The sequence below is a fragment of the Lutra lutra genome, chromosome 2, assembly GCF_902655055.1.
Source record: "Lutra lutra chromosome 2, mLutLut1.2, whole genome shotgun sequence".
In the NCBI taxonomy this organism is placed as follows: domain Eukaryota; kingdom Metazoa; phylum Chordata; class Mammalia; order Carnivora; family Mustelidae; genus Lutra; species Lutra lutra.
The window spans coordinates 70,346,372-70,364,247 of NC_062279.1; the positions used below are offsets into that span (position 1 = coordinate 70,346,372).

The window sequence follows — 17,876 nt, forward strand, 5'->3', positions numbered from 1 at the left end:
CTTCATTATTTAATCAGCTAGTCTCCAGATGAATTTCCCAATCCTTATGAGATACTCCTGTGCGTGTGCGTGTGTGTGTGTGCCTGTGTTTTATTGTGTTTTCTTATTATAAAAAATTTTTAAATATACATATTTATTTAGAAGTGAGAGAAAAATCTAAATATCCAAACTGAAAACCTAAATATGATCCAAGATTTCAAAGACAGCCATTAATACTATAGTGTATATATACTTTTTTCCCTCATATACCAAAATACAGTAAATATTTTTGGTATGTTAGGCTTTCATTCAGAAAATAAAATCTTTTTTCCCACACCAATTATGTAGTTGACTGTTCTTATGTTTTCTAAGTTTCATTAGAAGACAAATTGATACATATTAAAAATTCTGAGTTTGTTTGGGTAAAACATATTCAAATCAGGCAGTGCCAAACTGAAGTGCTTAGGAGCACTCTACCAACAGGAGCCAGGGGCAAGAATTATGTAGAGGACACATCAAAGCAGAGCAGAGACATTATTTGATTGGCTAGAGTTTAAGTGGCTGCCTTATTTGGGAAAGCCCAGGTGGCTGTTTGTGATTGGTTATCTTTAGGTTTTTGATTTTTTTTTTCCTGTTTTAGTTCTTTATTAAAAATAATCTAAGAGTGTGTTAATTTTTTTTTTATTTTTTTCAGCATAACAGTATTCATTATTTTTGCACCACACCCAGTGCTCCATGCAATCCGTGCCCTCTACAATACCCACCACCTGGTGCCCCCAACCTCCCACCCCCCACCCCTTCAAAATTCTCAGATCATTTTTCAGAGTCCATAGTCTCTCATGGTTCACCTCCCCTTCCAGGTTTTTGATTTCTTAACCTGGAGGTGTTTACAAGTTTAGGTTTTGGTTTTGCTAATGGAAGCTGCTAGGACATTAAAATCACCTCAGTCTTAATAGCCTCTAATCAAATCTCTAATGGTATAATTAATTTAACAGTTTTAACCCTCACATAGAGAAAGAAGAGAAACCCTCTCTGAGGCCCCACTTTACTTCACCTGCTTCCATTTCCTTCCCCTACCTTCATAGTGTAATTCTTCTCTGACATTGTCATTTATTCCCATAATGGTCAGCAGTAGGTGTTGATTCTCATGCCCTCTGCCATATCCTAGATTTGTTTCTAAAAGATAACATTTCTACAAGTGGCCCACCAAAGATCAACATTTAGTGCCTCAAAGTCCCACCCCAAAGTCCTAGTGACTCCCTCCCTGTAGGAGCCATAGATCTTCTTCAAACAATCTGCTCTTTGAGGACTTTTGCTCTTAATTCTTGGTTTTCTTAAGCAGAGGGTTCATCTAGTTTTTAAATACCCATTTTCAGGGTGCCTGGTTGGTTCAGTAGAGCATTGACTCTTGATCTCAGGGTTTTAAGTTGGTATAAAAGATTACTTAAAAATAGTTTTAAAAATAGCCATTTTCTTCTGTTCTGAACACTTACCCCAGAGTTCCTACTGATCACTGTCTTTGCTTGTGTGATTTCACTTCCAGTTCTTATTTTGTTGTCAAAAACAAGTTGGTCTGTGAGCTTCGCCACTTCATTTTCTCAAGGAGAAGCCACTGTCCATGTTAAGTGATTGGAATCCCATTCCTGCCCCTGCCAACAGCTGAGATCCGGGTATGGATAGTGTGGATGTGCACACAGTTCCATACAGAGTGACCTTTATGATGTGCAGCCCTCAGGCAAACATACCTGCTCTTATCACTCCATCGAGTAGATGTGCTTCTAGAGATGTTGCCTGTGCTGAACTCTCAGAAGAGCAAAGGCTAGGTTCAAGTCCCACTTCCACCCCTTACTAGCAGTGTGATTTTAGGGAACCTTGGAGAGGTGTAGGCAATGAGAATAATACTGGTTCCTGTCGCATCAGCTGGGTGTTAGGAAAAAATATGGAAATCTTTATAAAAGCATTTAACAAGATTCTTGAACCTATTGGTGCTTCATATGGCCTTTCCCTCGTTCCCTGCACTTCTTTAAAAAAGCCTTTTCTGAGCCTCCCATCTCAGACCGCACTCCCTGGTCAATCACTCTCCCCTTACCCTGCTTTATTTTTCTGCAGAGCTCCTGTTTTACAGCAGTGTTTATGTGTGCTAGAGGATGTGAACTCCTTGTTGTCTTGTTCACTGTTGTAGTTTCAGAGCCTAACACATTGTTGGTTCATATTCAGCACTTAGTAAATATTTGTTCAAGGAATGAGTGATTATTATTAGACAATCATATGAATTAAGCTTTTGAGATCTCTTATAATGACTGATTTTGGGAAATATGACTGTGTAGATTTTTGATGACAGTGGCCTGGAAGACTGTCTCTTGCTCCTTTCTTTGTACATCTGAGGGCAAGGAGAGGAATAAAGAAGACTCAGTGGGTTGAATGTGGTTAACTTTATGAGTTGCTCAAATGAAATTTATTTTTGCTTGTGAAGGAGAATTTAAGGTTTCCCATATTGTACTCATCTTCTGTGATATGACTATTGAAAATTATTTAGGTGATGTTCAGAAATTATTTTTATATATAAAAATTACACTCTCTTATCATCGGGTAATTATTTTCTGACCCAGATAGTTCTTTTTATGTATGAGGTGTGGTTTTAAATCATCAGATCTTCTGAAGAGAAAATTATGAGTATAAAAACATTATTCCATCTAGGAATAATTTCTTAGAAAACCAACAGGAGAACTGTTAAGGTTCCTGTTAAAAGATAATGTCCCAGGCGCCTGGGTGGCTCAGTGGGTTAAGCCTCTGCCTTCGGCTCAGGTCATGATCTCAGGGTCCTGAAATAGAGTCCTGCATCTGGCTCTCTGCTCAGCAGGGAGCCTGCTTCCCCCTCTCTCTCTGCCTGCCTCTCTGCCTACTTGTGATCTCTGTCTGTCAAATAAATAAATAAAATCTAAAAAAAAAAAAAGATAATGTCCCTTCTTCATTCATGCTAAAACTACATTTAAGAAATTGCTTTGCTGGAGTGTAGTCTCTATTGATTCATCTGTAGTTTTCATTTCTGCTGTTGGATTTTGAAAAAACAAAGATGATAAATGTCTGTGTTTGCAAAATCCTCTCTCCAGTGGCACAGTGTTCTGCTAGTGTAGAAAACATCAGAATATGATATCAAATGCACAGTTCAGTGGAACTAGGACAGCATCTTTTCCATGTTAGCACCCCCATCTCATACCCCCACACCCTGCCACAACATCTGATCCTCTACCTTCTGCTTCGTGGGTAGTCGGCATCAGCTGATGATGATAACACATCCCTTAGAAGTCATTAAAGCAAGCTGTATTTAATGTGCTTAATCATTTTAGATGAACCAGGTTATCTTTCTTCTTAATCATTTTAGAGACTGTTCCCTGAGCTCCGTTCAGTTAACTGAATTTTTCTGAGTGCCCAGAACTGAGCTTTTAAGAAACATCTGTAGCCGTGGCTTGCTGAGATTGTAATTTATCACTGGACTTGATGTTCTCGGTGGATCTGTCGGGGTCCAGGGATTAGAGTGTTCTTTCTTACATCATGGCAGGAAGAGCTGGAATTTGTGGCTGACTGCCCCCCTTAGAAGTGTAGACGTTGTTCTTTCTCAGCTCATTGGTTGGCCCTCCAGACCTCAGGCTCCCTTAAGGAAGTGGCAGCAGCTTTGGCTGGCAGACGTTTGGTCAGCCCACTTGATTGGCCACTGTATAAAAGGAAATCTTTATCTCCACGGAATTTAGGAATTGCAAAATGTCCTCTCTTACTCCCTTAGCCCTGGGACTAGCTCGGTCTTTTCCCTTCCTCCCAGCCGTCTCCTCTTTCAGTCTTGGCCTCTCAGCCTCAGTAGGTGCGGCTCTGCACTAGGCACCAGGTGGATGAGAGACAGGCACTCAGGCAGGTAGTCCAAGTGTGTAGTGTCACTTAGTGGAATGTATTAATAGCCCCTTGGAAAATGAGAAGTTAAAGGAAGGAAGCAAAAGCCAGAATGGTGAGTTAAGACCAGGCCCTGAAGAAAAATGTGGAAAAATCTTCCTCAGGCTGGGATGGGAGAAGGGGAATTGGGATCAGATGATTGGTTCTGCTCATCTGCAGCCTGAGTTGAGCTGTACAGAAATGAATTCAATGCTCCTCACCATGCTTCCCTGTCTTCTGTTTCTAACCCAAGGTTAGTTTGTACTGTGAACAGTATTTGGTAAATGGAGCCTGCAGTTTCTTGGGATGCATTTTCCCTGGAATGCTTTTTCATCATCTGGTTAAATCATCACTTTAGTTTGTTCTTTTTTTCTGCCATTCTGTCTCTAATGGAACTGTTATTATGGATTCAGACCCTTTTCCCCAAGGGATTTTTACTGAGTATGAACTAATAATCTCAAGAAAAATTCCTCAGTGTTCTGTCTTGAGTAGGTGCCTCAGAATTCTACTTCCCTTTTAGTGGACCTTAATGGTTCCAGTTTGAGTTTGCCTATAGAGTTTTCTAACGAATTCTTTATGAAATGTTTTATTTTCAAGCAATGTTTCCATTTAGAGGACTTTATGATGTCATTGACACCTTAGTAAAATGATGTAAAATGATTATTTTCTATGCTTCGTTATCAGAAGGAACATTGACGCAGGTTTTGGAAATGAAGAAAAGTTAGCTCTAGATCTGGTTTTCCTAGCAGAGCAAAGAACCAAAGTGTCAGATAAAGATTCAAGAGATGGTTTTTGTAGCATAAGATTGCTGGGGGAAAAAAATTCTTTTCTACATTTGCTTGCAAAAAGACATAAAAATGTTTTTGATTATATGTACTGAAGCTTTATATACAATCTTGTGGCGTTTTGGCTTTCTAATCCAAGAGATTCTTGCATAATCGAAATGGTTTGACTTCTGTCATTATTGGCTTACTAAATTTCCTCAAGGTGGTGACATGTGAGAACTGCTTTAGTCCTTAACCCTGATCAAGACCTCACTACCTGTAATGATAAGAATCAGGTCTGTGGGGACACCTGGACCTGGCTCAGTTGGTTAAGTGTCTGCCTTTGGCTCAGCCCCACATTGGGCTCCCTACTTAGCGAGGAGCCTGCTTCTCCCTCTGCCTGCCACTCCCCTTGTTTGTGCATGCTTTCTCTCTCTCTCTCTCTGACAAATGAATAAATAAAATCTTTAAAAAAAAAAAAAAAGCTGAGAAAAATAGAATCAAGTATTTGGATGGAGAGTAAAATGCTGTAATGTTTAATTCAGCATGTAAGAATTAGACGTAAGATAGTCATTTAAGAAATTAAATTGATAATCACAAATTTCCATTTTGTCCTAAAATGTCCAGTTCTGCCTTCACCAAGCCTGAGATGTATCTTGGTGAGTTTTTGTTTTACTTCTCTTTTTTCTGCTTAGTCTACCTCAGTAGAAGATAGTGATGAACATTGGAGGATCCAAAACAAGCAAAAACAGGCAGGCAGAAGGGGAAAAGAAAGAGAGGCAAAAAATTGGGTTAACATCATACAGAATTTGGGAGCTAGAGCACAAATAACCAGATATCTGCAGAAATAAATTTTAATTCAAAAGATCAAACCAGGGGCGCCTGACTGCTTCAGTGGGTAGAGCATGCGACTGTTGATCTTGGCGTTGTGAATGTTGGGTGTAGAGATACTTAAAAATCTTAAAAAAAAAAAAAAAATCATCAGACCCAGAAGTCAAAACTGTAACACCCTATCACAATTACAATAACAACAGTACCGTCCGTCTCTAATTAATGTACTTTTTTTTTTTCCCTAGAAAGAAAAAAAGGGTTTGTTGAAGTTGCTTTCCGGTGCTTCCACCAAACGGAAGCCGCGGGCATCTCCTCCAGCCTCCCCCACCCTGGAAGTGGAGCTTGGTGGCTGCGAATTGCCTCTGCAGGGAGCAGTGGGTCCTGAGCTGCCGCTAGGGGGTGCCCACGGCAGGGCCGGCTCCTGCCCCACAGACGGGGAAGGCCCAGCCGCCCTTGTGGCCCAGGATGCTCTTCACCGGAAGACAAGCTCTCTGGACTCCGCTGTTCCCATCGCTCCACCGCCTCGTCAGCCATGTTCGTCCCTGGGCCCTGTCATGAATGAGTCTAGGCCTGTGGTTTGTGAGAGGTGAGTTCACTGTTGTTTCCAGAGAAAATGGAGAAATGCCTAGCAAACGTTATGCTGGAGTACTTATTCTGACGTTAGGATACTTTTCCACAGCCCCCGAATTTTTAAACTAAATTTGTAGTAACAGTCAACCTCTGGCTGTCTTTTACTATTTGTTGTGTTTCTTCTATGGGTTAGGCCTCCAACCCTCTTTGTGTTTATTTTCTCCAGACAACCACTTCAGAATTGTATCCAGATGAAACTTGTTAACCCCTGGAACTTGGTTCGCATCTTCCTTCTTGCCACTCTTCCATTGCCAGCAACTGCTCCCTCCGTTTATCCTTTGCCTTTTTTATTAAACGTTGACGTCATTATCTGCTAGTTGTCTAGGAGATTCTGCCAACTAAGAGAATTCTCTTTTTATTCTTCCTGAGCTAGGAGAGTGTGGCTCGGTTCTCATTGACGTGAATCCCCTCCTGACACAGTGACTTGGTTTAGTTCTGCTTGGAACTAAGAGCCCTGTCTTAGTGATCTCACGTTCAGTAATGATTACAGATGGGAGCAGATCTTTTTGGTACAACCAGTGGAGTTCTAGGAGTTACACTGGGAAAAACTATGTATGTATTAAGACAAATATCTGCTAGGGTTACATGAATTTAAAAAGCTCTGTTGGTGGGCCAGGAAAGCATGAAGTACACTAAAAATAGTGGATAGTTTATACATAATGCATCAATAGATAAACATTTATTTTTAAAAGTGCCATCTGTTTTATTATTTCTGTAAGCTTTATTCCCTTTGTACCTGCATTTTATAGATAACACAAATTTCTAATTTTGCATTTGGGGTAGCATTTTTAGTTACTGATTTGAAGTCTGACTATAAAATGTTAAACTTTAAAAAGACTTAACTTCACCTCAAGTCTGTATTTCAGATGGACATTTGTGCCCAACAAAATTTGAGGCCTTCATTTGTATAATTTCAGGGGCATACCTTTTTACCAAAAAATAAACTCAAACAAAAAAACATCAACCAACCAACATGTACTAAGTACAAAGTACACAGTTTATTTATTTTCATAGTGAGGTGAAATAATTTTCTATAGTTCTAATACTTATAAAACCAGTTGTGATATGAGACATTACCTTAAAAAGGGTTCGCCCTCCACAAATAAAATCATTCTGTCTTTCCCCTCATCTGTCGTACTCCTAGTAAAGCTTTGAAATTTGGTCCTGGATTCACTTAATCCTTTATTCTGAGAGTCAGCCTTTTTTTCCTGCAGTATTACTCCGCTTTCCAGGGATAGAGCCTTCTGTCCCTGGAGTTAGTCCAGGGACTTGTTTACTTTCTTTTGGTCACAAAGGCTCCTTCTTTCCTTCCCACCCCCAGACATTGATCTGCAGTTTTTCCCTCATGCCCTGAGTCTCTCTCCTCTTTTCCCTGTCATTTGTGGTGTTTGTGTGACTGTTCTGAGTGATAGTTCATTTTGCCCAGCCTCTCCCTAGGCACTGGGTCTGGCACTGCTGCCGCCCTCCCCCATTATGCATTCCTTTTCAGTGCCAGATGTCCTCAGTCTCTGTGGCTTCTGCATTCCAGCCCTTTCCTCTTAGAGGAGCTCATTTCTTACAGCAGCTCTTGCTGTTCAGTGCATCTGAAAAGGATAAATGCTAATATAGGCAGGTGTTGTGGTTCAGGAAGCAAGGGGATGCACATCAGATAGGGAACAATGGAGAATTTAAGGATGGAACAGATGGGCTTGGGCACTCTGAATTCTCTGACAGGTTTTTCATATAACCATTTCATTTTTACAAGTGGGAAAAGGGGTCTTTGGAGAAGATTTCTGCTCAAGTTCATATTTTTACAATCCTATGTTCAGTGGAATATTAAATATAATAGCTAGCCTAACTTTTCACAGCCCCTTTGCCTTCATACAATGATGTGATAGTATTATTTAACTTGTATTCTTAGGTCTGCCTGACTATAAAAACAATAGAGGAAATGTGTGGAAATAAGTAGTGTAGGAAAACAACTTATGATCCACTGGGAATGAAATTTTTTGGTTAGTAGAAAGCTACCAAGTATATCATTTAGGGATTATCTGTTTTGATATTTCAACATTTTCAACACAATAAAAAGTACTTCTTGATAAAATGAAGGGAAGAATAACTTTCACATCAGTATGATTTCAGAGTATTTTCAGGATCTTAGATTCCTTGATTCACAATGTAAATAGCAGCAGCTTCTGCTCTGGCAAAGTACAGAAGCCTGGGGTGGTTCTGGTAGAGTTTTTACTGATAAAATTTTGTAGAAGTAGTTCTGATTGCATAGTATTGGTACAGTATGAGATAGGATTCCGCACAGTTATAATGAGAGCGAGCATAAAATTTCCCCCTCAAACCATGACTCTGTCCCATAAATCTAAAGTAAAAGAATGTGAGTAGGGCAGCCAGTGCCTTCAATGGAAAGAAGCATTCACGTGACATAAAGACTTAAGCAATTTCACAGTAAGAAAGGATGAACCTTGAGGTGTATTGACGGGTCTTGGTGTTAGCTGAGACAGTTCTCTGAGGACAAAAGAATCCTTTTGTGTTTGTTAGGCTGAGGAAAACAAGCAAGCAATGCTCCATCTGGAGGCAGAAAAATGTATAACTGATTATAGCAGAAATAATAGAATAAATATCTTGGGCTCTATTTTGGGTAAGGAGAAAAAATAATTAGGAAATTGCAAAAGAGAAACTAGAAATAAAATATTTCAGAAAGGACGACAGTAAAAGAAAGTATATGTGACAGGCTTTTCTTTTTTTCCCCCTCTACTGAAAAAGAATAGATAAAGGCTTAAGGAGACACAGCATATCATCTCTGTGATATGAAGATTAAGAATTAAACTGATAACCACATACCTATAAACCCATCTCCTAAACTGGAAAAGAACCTATGATCTTTGATCAAGGATTAAACTAGAACACTGGGAAACACAAATTGGATAGAGACAGATTTACAGAAAGTCAGTTGGGTTTAACCAGCATGATTAATTTGAGGTAGTGACAATGAACCCACTGGGTGAAGCAATGGATATAATTTACTTGGACTTCAGGCAGAGCTACAAAGTGAGCTAGTATCGTTTTGCCAGTGAAATACTTAATGGGTATTAGATTGCTGTTAGCAACTGGCAGAAAACAGTGCAGTTTATTTACCCAGACCAGGGTGATGTACAGAGTGCCTCCCAGAGCCACAAGGGGTCCAATTTGGGCTGTACCAGGAGAGATTAGAAACAACAACAACAAAAAATGTATGAATTGGAGAGAGTGCAAGAGAGGCCAGAAAAATAAAGGACATCGATAATTTATACAAATAAAAGATTGTAGGTGCTCATTTAGGTGGAATACTGAACATCATAGCCCAAGTCAGGAAGATTGGCAGTGGGGTATCAGTGAAGCTTCTTTGTATAGCAAGCCTCTGTTTCTTGAATTCCACCCTAGTAACTGTCACAAAAACTGAGGGTCACAAAGACACCAAGAGGCAGAGGCCCATTCAGCGCCAAGGCTGTGAGCCATGCTGTATACCTCCCACTGCTCCCCAGGTGCTCTGTTCAAAGACATACTTTACAACAACCAAGGGACCACTCAGCTTTTGACATTTTTTCATTTTTCTTTTTTCCCCCTAATCTTTACATTATTTTTTTTATTCACTCACTCATTTATCCTATTTTTAAATTATAGTAAAATATACATAAAGTTTACCATTTTTAAGGTAAAAATCAGTGACCTTAAGTACATTCATATTGTTGAATAAGCATCAACACTATACATTTGTAAAACTTTGTTATTCCAAACTGAAACTCTGCACCCATTAAACAGTAAGTCCCATTCCCTTCTCGGCAACCCTTGATAACCACCGCTCTACTTTGCTGTCTCTATGAGTTTGACTATTCTGGGTACCTCATACATGGAACTATATGATATTTGTCCTGTTGGTGTATGGCTTATTTCTTTTTTTTTTTTTTTCACCTTTTTTGTATATGGCTTATTTCACTTAGCATAATGTTCTCAAGGTCCTTCCATGTTTTAGCGTTTGTCAAATTACATTCCTTTCTAGGGAGCTTTGCACCTCTTAAAAAACAGTTTTACTATATGTTGTGCCTTTTGTTTTGTCACTCAACATGCTTATTAAGAATTATCACAAGGGACACCTAGATAGCTCAGTAGTTTAAGTGCCTGACTCTTGGTTTTGGCTCAGCTCATGAGATCAAGCCCTGCATTAGGCTCTGTGCTGAGCATGGAGTGCTTAAGATTCTCTTTCTCCCTCTCCTTTTGCACCTCTCCCCCACTTACATTCTTCTCTTAGAAAAAAGAGGGGAGGAATTACCATGAACTATGCTAAGTGATATGAGGTGTTTAAAATGAATTTACCATCCTGTCACCCCTCAAGCAGCTTGTGGTCTGGGAAAATAAACGAGACAAGGATACAGGTGGTAACACTGCAATGTACATTGTGCTAAGTGCCATAAGAAATGTACATGAGGCCTCTGGGATCTGAGTGAGCATGAATTTACTTCCAGCCATGGGGCTAGAGAAGATTTTGCAGGGGCAAATTGGAACCAGGCTGTGGGAGGCTGATCAGGTGTGGATGGGCAGAGGCGTCATCACAGGGAACTCCCAACAGAAGGAACCACACGGGCCAAGGATTGGAGAGGTAAAAGCCATGTACTCCAGTTTAGAGGCATGTTTGATACCCTCATGGAGATCACTGTAGATATACATAGAAAGAAAGATGAAGGTCAGATCACTGAGGGCTTCACATACCAGGCTGAGGATTAACCTTATTCATAGGCATTGGAAGCCAGTAATGATTTTTGAGCAATAGATAACTACAAGTAGAGCTGTGGGGTACCTGAGTGGCTCAGTTGGTTAGGCGTCTGCCTTCAGCTCAGGTCCTGATCCCAGAGTGCTGGGATCAAGCCCCACATCAGGCTCCCTGCTCAGTAGGGAGTCTGCTTCTCCCTCTATTTCTGCTCCTACCCCTGCTCCTTCTCTCTCTCACTCGCTATCTCTCTCTCTTAAGTAAATAAGTAAAATCTAAAACAAAAACAAAAACCCTACAAGTAGAGTTCCCAGTTAAGAAAGAGTCTGGGGGCACCTGGATGGCTCAGTGGGTTAAGCCTCTGCCTTCAGCTCAGGTCGTGGTCTCAGGGTCCTGGGATTGAGCCCTGCATCGGGCTCTCTGCTCAACAGGGAGTCTGCTTCCCCCTCTCTCTCTGTCTGCCCCTCTCCCTGCTTGTGATCTCTCTGTCAAATAAATAAAATCTTTAAAAAAAAAAAAAAAGAAAGAAAGTAAGAAAGAGTCTGTCAGTTCTGTGTAGAACGGAATGGGGGCAGAATAGATGGAGGCAGGGAGGATAGGTCGATTACTTAACCAGGTGGAAGGTCATGAGTTTGTCCACCAGGATTGGTGGTAGCAACAATGAAGAGTAGATGATGAGGTGCAGGTTTTGAAAGTGGGATTAGCAGGTCCCATGGAGGTTCTGAGCTTCAGAACTTCCCCAAAGCCCCACTCAAATAAACGCAAGCATAATCCAAGTGAGGCAGTGGAAGAAACAGATGTGAAGGGCCTCCGCAGCTGCGACTTACATCTGTTGTGGTCTGTAAACATTCCACTTTCCATGCCTGAGATAGTTGGCCAGTTGTGCCCAGAATTTGGCCTTAAGAGTCTATGTTAGAAATGTGTGCAAACTACCTCACAGGACTTAAGGCCAAGATCGGAGCTGGAAGACTGCTAAGTGGAGTCTGTTACCACTGCACCTGGTAGTCTTCATACAATCAGGACTGTGTCACAGTTTCCATTATGCACATAGTTTCTTGTTCCACCCCCCCCCCCCCCCCCGCCAGAGGTTTATAACTTAGCAATGAAAATTTGCTCCCAATGGGAACTTGGCAGGAAGATTATGTTCTTAGCCCAGCAGCAGTTCTAGTTCAAAAAATTTTTGACGAAATTGGTTTAGTGCATTTTATAAATGCAAATATTAATCTAATTCAGGTTTTTCAAGAACTATTTTTATTCCACTTCACCTTTAAGGCAGCTCACAGAGAACTGATGGGGAATACATTTCATGAGAGTTCTACTCTGAATGCGATCTGAGTCACTTGTATGCTTCTTTCCAGACATAAAAAGCTTTGCTCAAATTTTAACTTGCCTCAAATGACAACTTGTTACATTGCTTTTTACATGAATTTTTAGCAGGTTGGCATCAGACTTGAGAAATCTTCTCATCTGGATCCCTTCCTTTAGATAAGTCTATGATGAAATTATTTATCCTGCTTTTAAAGATAGCAGAGAAGGAATTCCAAAACCTAACTTTACCATTCTTAAGTGTTAAGTCTCATTATCAGACAGTTCTTCTTTAGGCTGTGGCCTAAGTCTGCTTCCTGGGTAGAAGTAGCCAGTGACTTCCTGGCCCATCCTTCACCCCCTTGAAGCACCAGACCCTTGCCTGCTTTTGCCTAAGTCATATGATCACAGTGGGAGCTAGAATTTGGGAGTATAAATTCTGTAACAGACACCATGCTAAGCATCACACTTATAATCTTACTCCATTACATGACAACCTGTTTAAGTTACAACAATCTCTTTCTACAGATAAGGAAACGGAGACTGAGAGAGCAGAGATAATTAGCCCAAAGTTAAGCTACTCCAAATGACCTTTAAGGCTATGGCAACCCCTAGCCCAGAGCTTCACACACAGTGCCTTTGCACCCAGTGCCATGCCTTCCTCCTCAGTTCATGCATGATTGAACCCCGAGCTTTATGGGTTCAGTGGGTTCAACACGTTAATTCTTTCTTAGAAATAATAAGTCAACCTCCATGCTTTACTACTTTTGCTTCAGACCATGGAGGATCATTTGGTTCGTGTGCCCAGAATAGCTCAGGAACTGTTTGGGCACTCACTCTATTTTTTCAGAGATGCCTTTTTTTTTTTTTTTTTTTTTTTTAAATAGAGTAATAGTCTGGTGTTCTTGCTATGGTCCTTCTTAGTAAGAGTTAGTTCTAGTTTTTATGAGATGGAGGTTGGTGAAGCTAATGATATTCTTAAAGGATTGGGCCCTAATGGGTTTCATAGCTTAGGGGCAGTTCTATAGAATTTGTTGTGACTATCAATATGTAAGCCATACCATTCTTTACTTACGGTCAAGAGTGGGTCCTATTCAGCTATAAGCTTGTTTTCTGACTTTAAGAACCAAAAGAAAATAGAAACTGAAAATCACCTTTATGACTGAATACCACATAACAGCAAATGGAGAAAGATATATGTTCACATTTTTTTTAATCATAGATAAAAAAAAGATAACATTTTAGTTATCTTTTACCATGTGATAAATTGCTCCTAAAATTGAGTGGCTTAAAGCAACAATAAACATTTGTTACCCCACAGCTTCTGTGGGTTGGGAACTTGGGAGTGGCTTATCTGGATGGTTCCAGCTTGGGATATTTCCTGAGGTTGCAGTCAGATATCAGCCTGAGCTGTAGTCACCTAAAGGCTTGGCCAGGGCTGGGGGACTCTCTTCTAAGTGACTCCTTCACATCACTATTGGCTACTTAGTTGGCTTTTAGAAAGAGACCTTGGTTAGGGGCTCCTGGGTGGCTCAGTAGGCTGAGCATCCAGCTCTTGGTTTTGATTTAGGTTATGATTTTGCAGTTGGATCCATGCTCAGCGGGGAGTTTGCTTCCGATTCTCTCTCTTTCTACCCCTCCCAACTCTCTCTCTCTCTCTCAAATAAATAAAATTTAAAAAAAAAAAAGGAGGAGGAAAGAAAGAAAGAGACCTCAGTTACCCACCATGTGATCCTTTCCATAGGGATGTAAAGTTTTTTCACAACATGGCAGCCAATTTTCCCCTAGCATAATCTAGCCTCAGAAATCACAGTTACTTTTACAGTATTTTTTTGGTCACACAGACCATCCATGTGATTGTGCGAGGAGATCACACAAGAGTATGAATACCAGGAGATAACAGTCACTGGGGCCATCTTGGAGGCTGGCTACCTCTGCCACCTTTCCCCCACCCCCTTTGACTGGGAAAAGCAAGAGAGGAGTAAAGGAGAGCAATAATGCTGGAAAAATAGAAAGATAAAAGAACATGGGGCATAAAAACCTTAATCTGTCTTCCGTGGCTGTTAATCATAATTTCACAGAAGGAGACTAAGGAGAAAGGAAGAAGGGAGATACAGATAGTATTAAACCAACAAGGTTCCTGGGGTTCTTGAGTGATAATTATACCTTTTCTCACTAATATCAGAATTGAAAACCAATGGAGAAAGAGACACCGTTATCAGCTTAATGGACATCAGGATGTCAACCTCATTACTGGTGGTGATGGACTGAATTTGTGGCTACGGTCCTCCCCTCCCTGTTTAGACCTTAGGACAGCCTGCCCAAGGGAGCATTTGGTTATATAAGGCAGATGAACTTCCTTGGAATTGCTGCCTCTCGTCTATGTCAAACCGGAGTGTAAGGGACACAGAGAGAGACTTCCAGATCCACTTCAAGGCGGCAGACCTGACCCCTGACCGTTCCATGCTTCCAGTGTGAAAACAGAGCAGAGCCCACTCAGCTTGGAGGCAGGTAGTTCAGAGAGGCCTGAACCCACCTACTCAACTGCTTCTTCTAGTCTCACCAATCAAATAAATTCACTCTTTTCTTCTTGGAGAAGATGGAAGGACAGGCCATTTCCTTCTAGGAAATGGAATATAATTTTCTCTGTGGGAGGAGACAAGAATACTGTGAAGGTCACTCAAACCAGTCTGTGTCACGGACAGTGAGCTGTTAAACACATCCAAACTATTAAAACCAATCTCTACAAAACAGAGAATAGTTGTATTTTGAGTTGTTTTACAAATGTTACTTTTCCTATTCTGTTTGTTTAAAGCTGTGTTAGACCAGGAGTACACTATTTTAAAATTTTATTTTTACTACTTTGAGTGGCTTTAACTAAAATATATCTCTTGTTTTCTAGGCACAGAGTGGTGGTTTCCTATCCTCCTCAGAGTGAGGCAGAGCTTGAACTTAAAGAAGGAGATATTGTGTTTGTTCATAAAAAGCGAGAAGATGGCTGGTTCAAAGGCACGTTACAACGTAATGGGAAAACTGGCCTTTTCCCAGGAAGCTTTGTGGAAAACATATAAGGAGACGAACCTTGTAAAGGCTGGAAGTCACATCACACAACAAAATAGCACAAAGCAGTTTAATGGAAAGAGCACATTTGTGGACTTCCAGATGGTCAGGAGATGTGCAAAGGATTGGTGTGTGACCCCAGTGACCCCAGCACGGTTAGGCCAGCCAACAGCGTGAAGAAGGCATGTGTGTATATGTGGGTCCTGTCATTCCGGATTCTGGTGTGTAAGGTGTGCCTTGTACTGTCTGATTTACTATACAGAAAAACCTTTTTTAAAAAGATATATAGCTAAAATGGACAATTGTTTACAAGGCTTAACTAATTTATTTGCTTTTTTAAACTTGAATTTTTCTTGTAATAGATAAATTCTTTGGATTTTGATTTTAAGAAATTATTAATTTATGAAATGATAGCTAAGGAGAAGCTGGATTCTCTCCTGTTGAGAGCAAGAGATTCTTTTTGACATAGAATGAACCTCCTCCCCTTACCTGTGTTAGTTTTTGCATCTTTAAGCCAGAAATGCCAGTTCTCTAATTTGGTTTTCCGCTTCAGGAAATCAAAACATGTAACTCAATCAGTATCAATAAAGGCCTGGGATAGGGAGACAGAAACTTGAGAGAAAAGAAGTTAGGGATTCCCTGTCTTTCTGGTTTGGTCAGGAATCACTGTAAGACCTAGTCCTCAATATAATTTTGTAGGTTTTTAATTTCCCTAGAATGAAGTCAGTGACGTGATAAGGAAAAATAAAGCACAACCCTTGAACAAAAATGCAGTCAGAAATATAGTTTTATAACAGAAGGAGCTCAATTCATTGGTTGGACATTGGGAAAATTGAAGTTGTACTCCTGTCTGAGAATGGCTATGAAATGTAATCGCCCATTTTTAACCCAAGTGATATGCATGCCCAGGACACAATAAAACATTTGTGAGATTGTGGTGGTAAGTGATGCCCTTGTGCTGAAGTCAAAGGTTGTAAGAAACACTGTGAAAAGTTCATTTATCCATTGTGATTCTTTTCCCACCGTCTTGCATGTGTTACTGGATTCCCACAGTAATATAGACTGTGCATGGTGTGTATATTTCATTGCAATTTCCTGTTGAGGTTAGTTTGTGCTCAGAAGTGACCAGTGCAGGAGGTATAAAATAAACAGTGTTCTTTTCGCTCCTGACCAAGGTCTCTGGGTGTACTCCCTCCCCTCCTGGCTAATGCATCCATCAGCCATTATACAAGTCATTAGTGAAAATGTTCCTTTCTGTCCTCCCAGCTGACTGATATAAAGGATGAGCCAGGAGACTGCTCCTGTGACAGTTCCCTTGCGGCTCTGGTAGGCCTTGCTCCAGTGAAAGTGCCCGCACCTTACAATTGTGGCAGGATCCAGCTGTGCCCGTCTTTTTATATCCATTCTTTGATGTCATTGGCCTCTTCTCCCCATTACATTCCGGTGCCACGCAGTCGTGGGTCTGGGTAGTCCTAAAAACAAAAGGAGGGAAGACAGCCTGGTAGTGAATGAAATTGTTGCTACAGTTTTCTTGTGGAAAACAAAAACAAACATACAAAAAACCTTTTTCATTTTTAACTCTTGAGAATACAAATGGGAAATAAAAACATGAACTGAAAAGTCTTCTTGCAATAGCAAGAGGTTTCATGGTCTTAAAAAGATATTATGTGGTTGAAAATGAAATCATTCCTAAATTAACTTTTTTTCTATAAAACACTGTACATTATGTTCCTGTGTGTTGAATTTTTTAAAAAATACTTGGATATTCATGTAATATATAAAAGTTTGGTGAAATGAGCTTTAGTTAGGAAAAAAGCTGACATCAGCTTTCATCTGTGTAAGTTGACACCAATGTGTCATAATATTCTTTATTTTGGGAAATTAGTGTATTTTATAAAAATTTTAAAAAGTAAAAAGACTACTACAGCTTAAGATAATTTTTTACCCGTCTTTTCTCCATATTTTAAGCTATGTGATTGAAGTACCTCTGTTAATAGTTTCCTGCTATGAAGTTGGTTAAAATTTCATCTGTTAATAGATCACTTAGATAATATAATGTATGGGTTTTCTATTCGTTTTTTGGAGACAGTAGATGGAGATTTTGTAACAAGGGCTTGTTACACAGCGATATGGCAATGATAAAATTGCAATTTATCATTCCTTTTCGTGTTAATAATTTGAAGACTGGAGAAAAGGTTCAAGATTAAAATTTGATGTTCAATCATTATGTGTCCCTTGCATTAATCCTTAAAATTTTTCTTTTTTTTTAACCTGAGACATATTTGACGTAATTTCTACTTCATAAAGATTCTTTGCGTATACCTCAGAGGATGTCTACAATAATCAATTTAGTGTTTATGATACATTTTTACCTCTCCAACTAACAAACCTTCTTTGGTTACTTCCTCAGGAAGTTTAAAGCCTTCTTAAAAGAGCTTGTGGAAGATGGGATGGGGTAGGGAGACAAACCATAAGAGACTCTTAATCTCGGGGAAACAAACTGAGGGTTGTTGGGCGGTGGGGGAAGGGAAGCAATAGGGTGTCTGGGTGATGGACATTGGGGAAGGTATGTGCTATGGTGAGTGCTGTGAATTGTGTAAGACTGATGATTCACAGACCTGTACCACTGAAGCAAATAATACATTATATGTTAT

The 17,876-nt window shown here is 40.1% G+C and overlaps 1 protein-coding gene across 1 annotated transcript in view; it reads left to right on the top strand.

Moving 5' to 3' along the window:
* Positions 1–17,446, top strand: part of SH3RF1 (SH3 domain containing ring finger 1) — a 184,017-nt gene extending 166,571 nt beyond the window's left edge. Inside the window, exons 11-12 of the mRNA XM_047717709.1 lie at positions 5,741–6,081; positions 15,065–17,446. Of these exons, the coding sequence (XP_047573665.1) occupies positions 5,741–6,081; positions 15,065–15,233 (510 nt within the window). The 3' untranslated portion in view covers positions 15,234–17,446. The remainder of the gene's footprint in view (positions 1–5,740; positions 6,082–15,064) is intronic.
* The last annotated feature ends 430 nt before the right edge of the window (positions 17,447–17,876 follow it).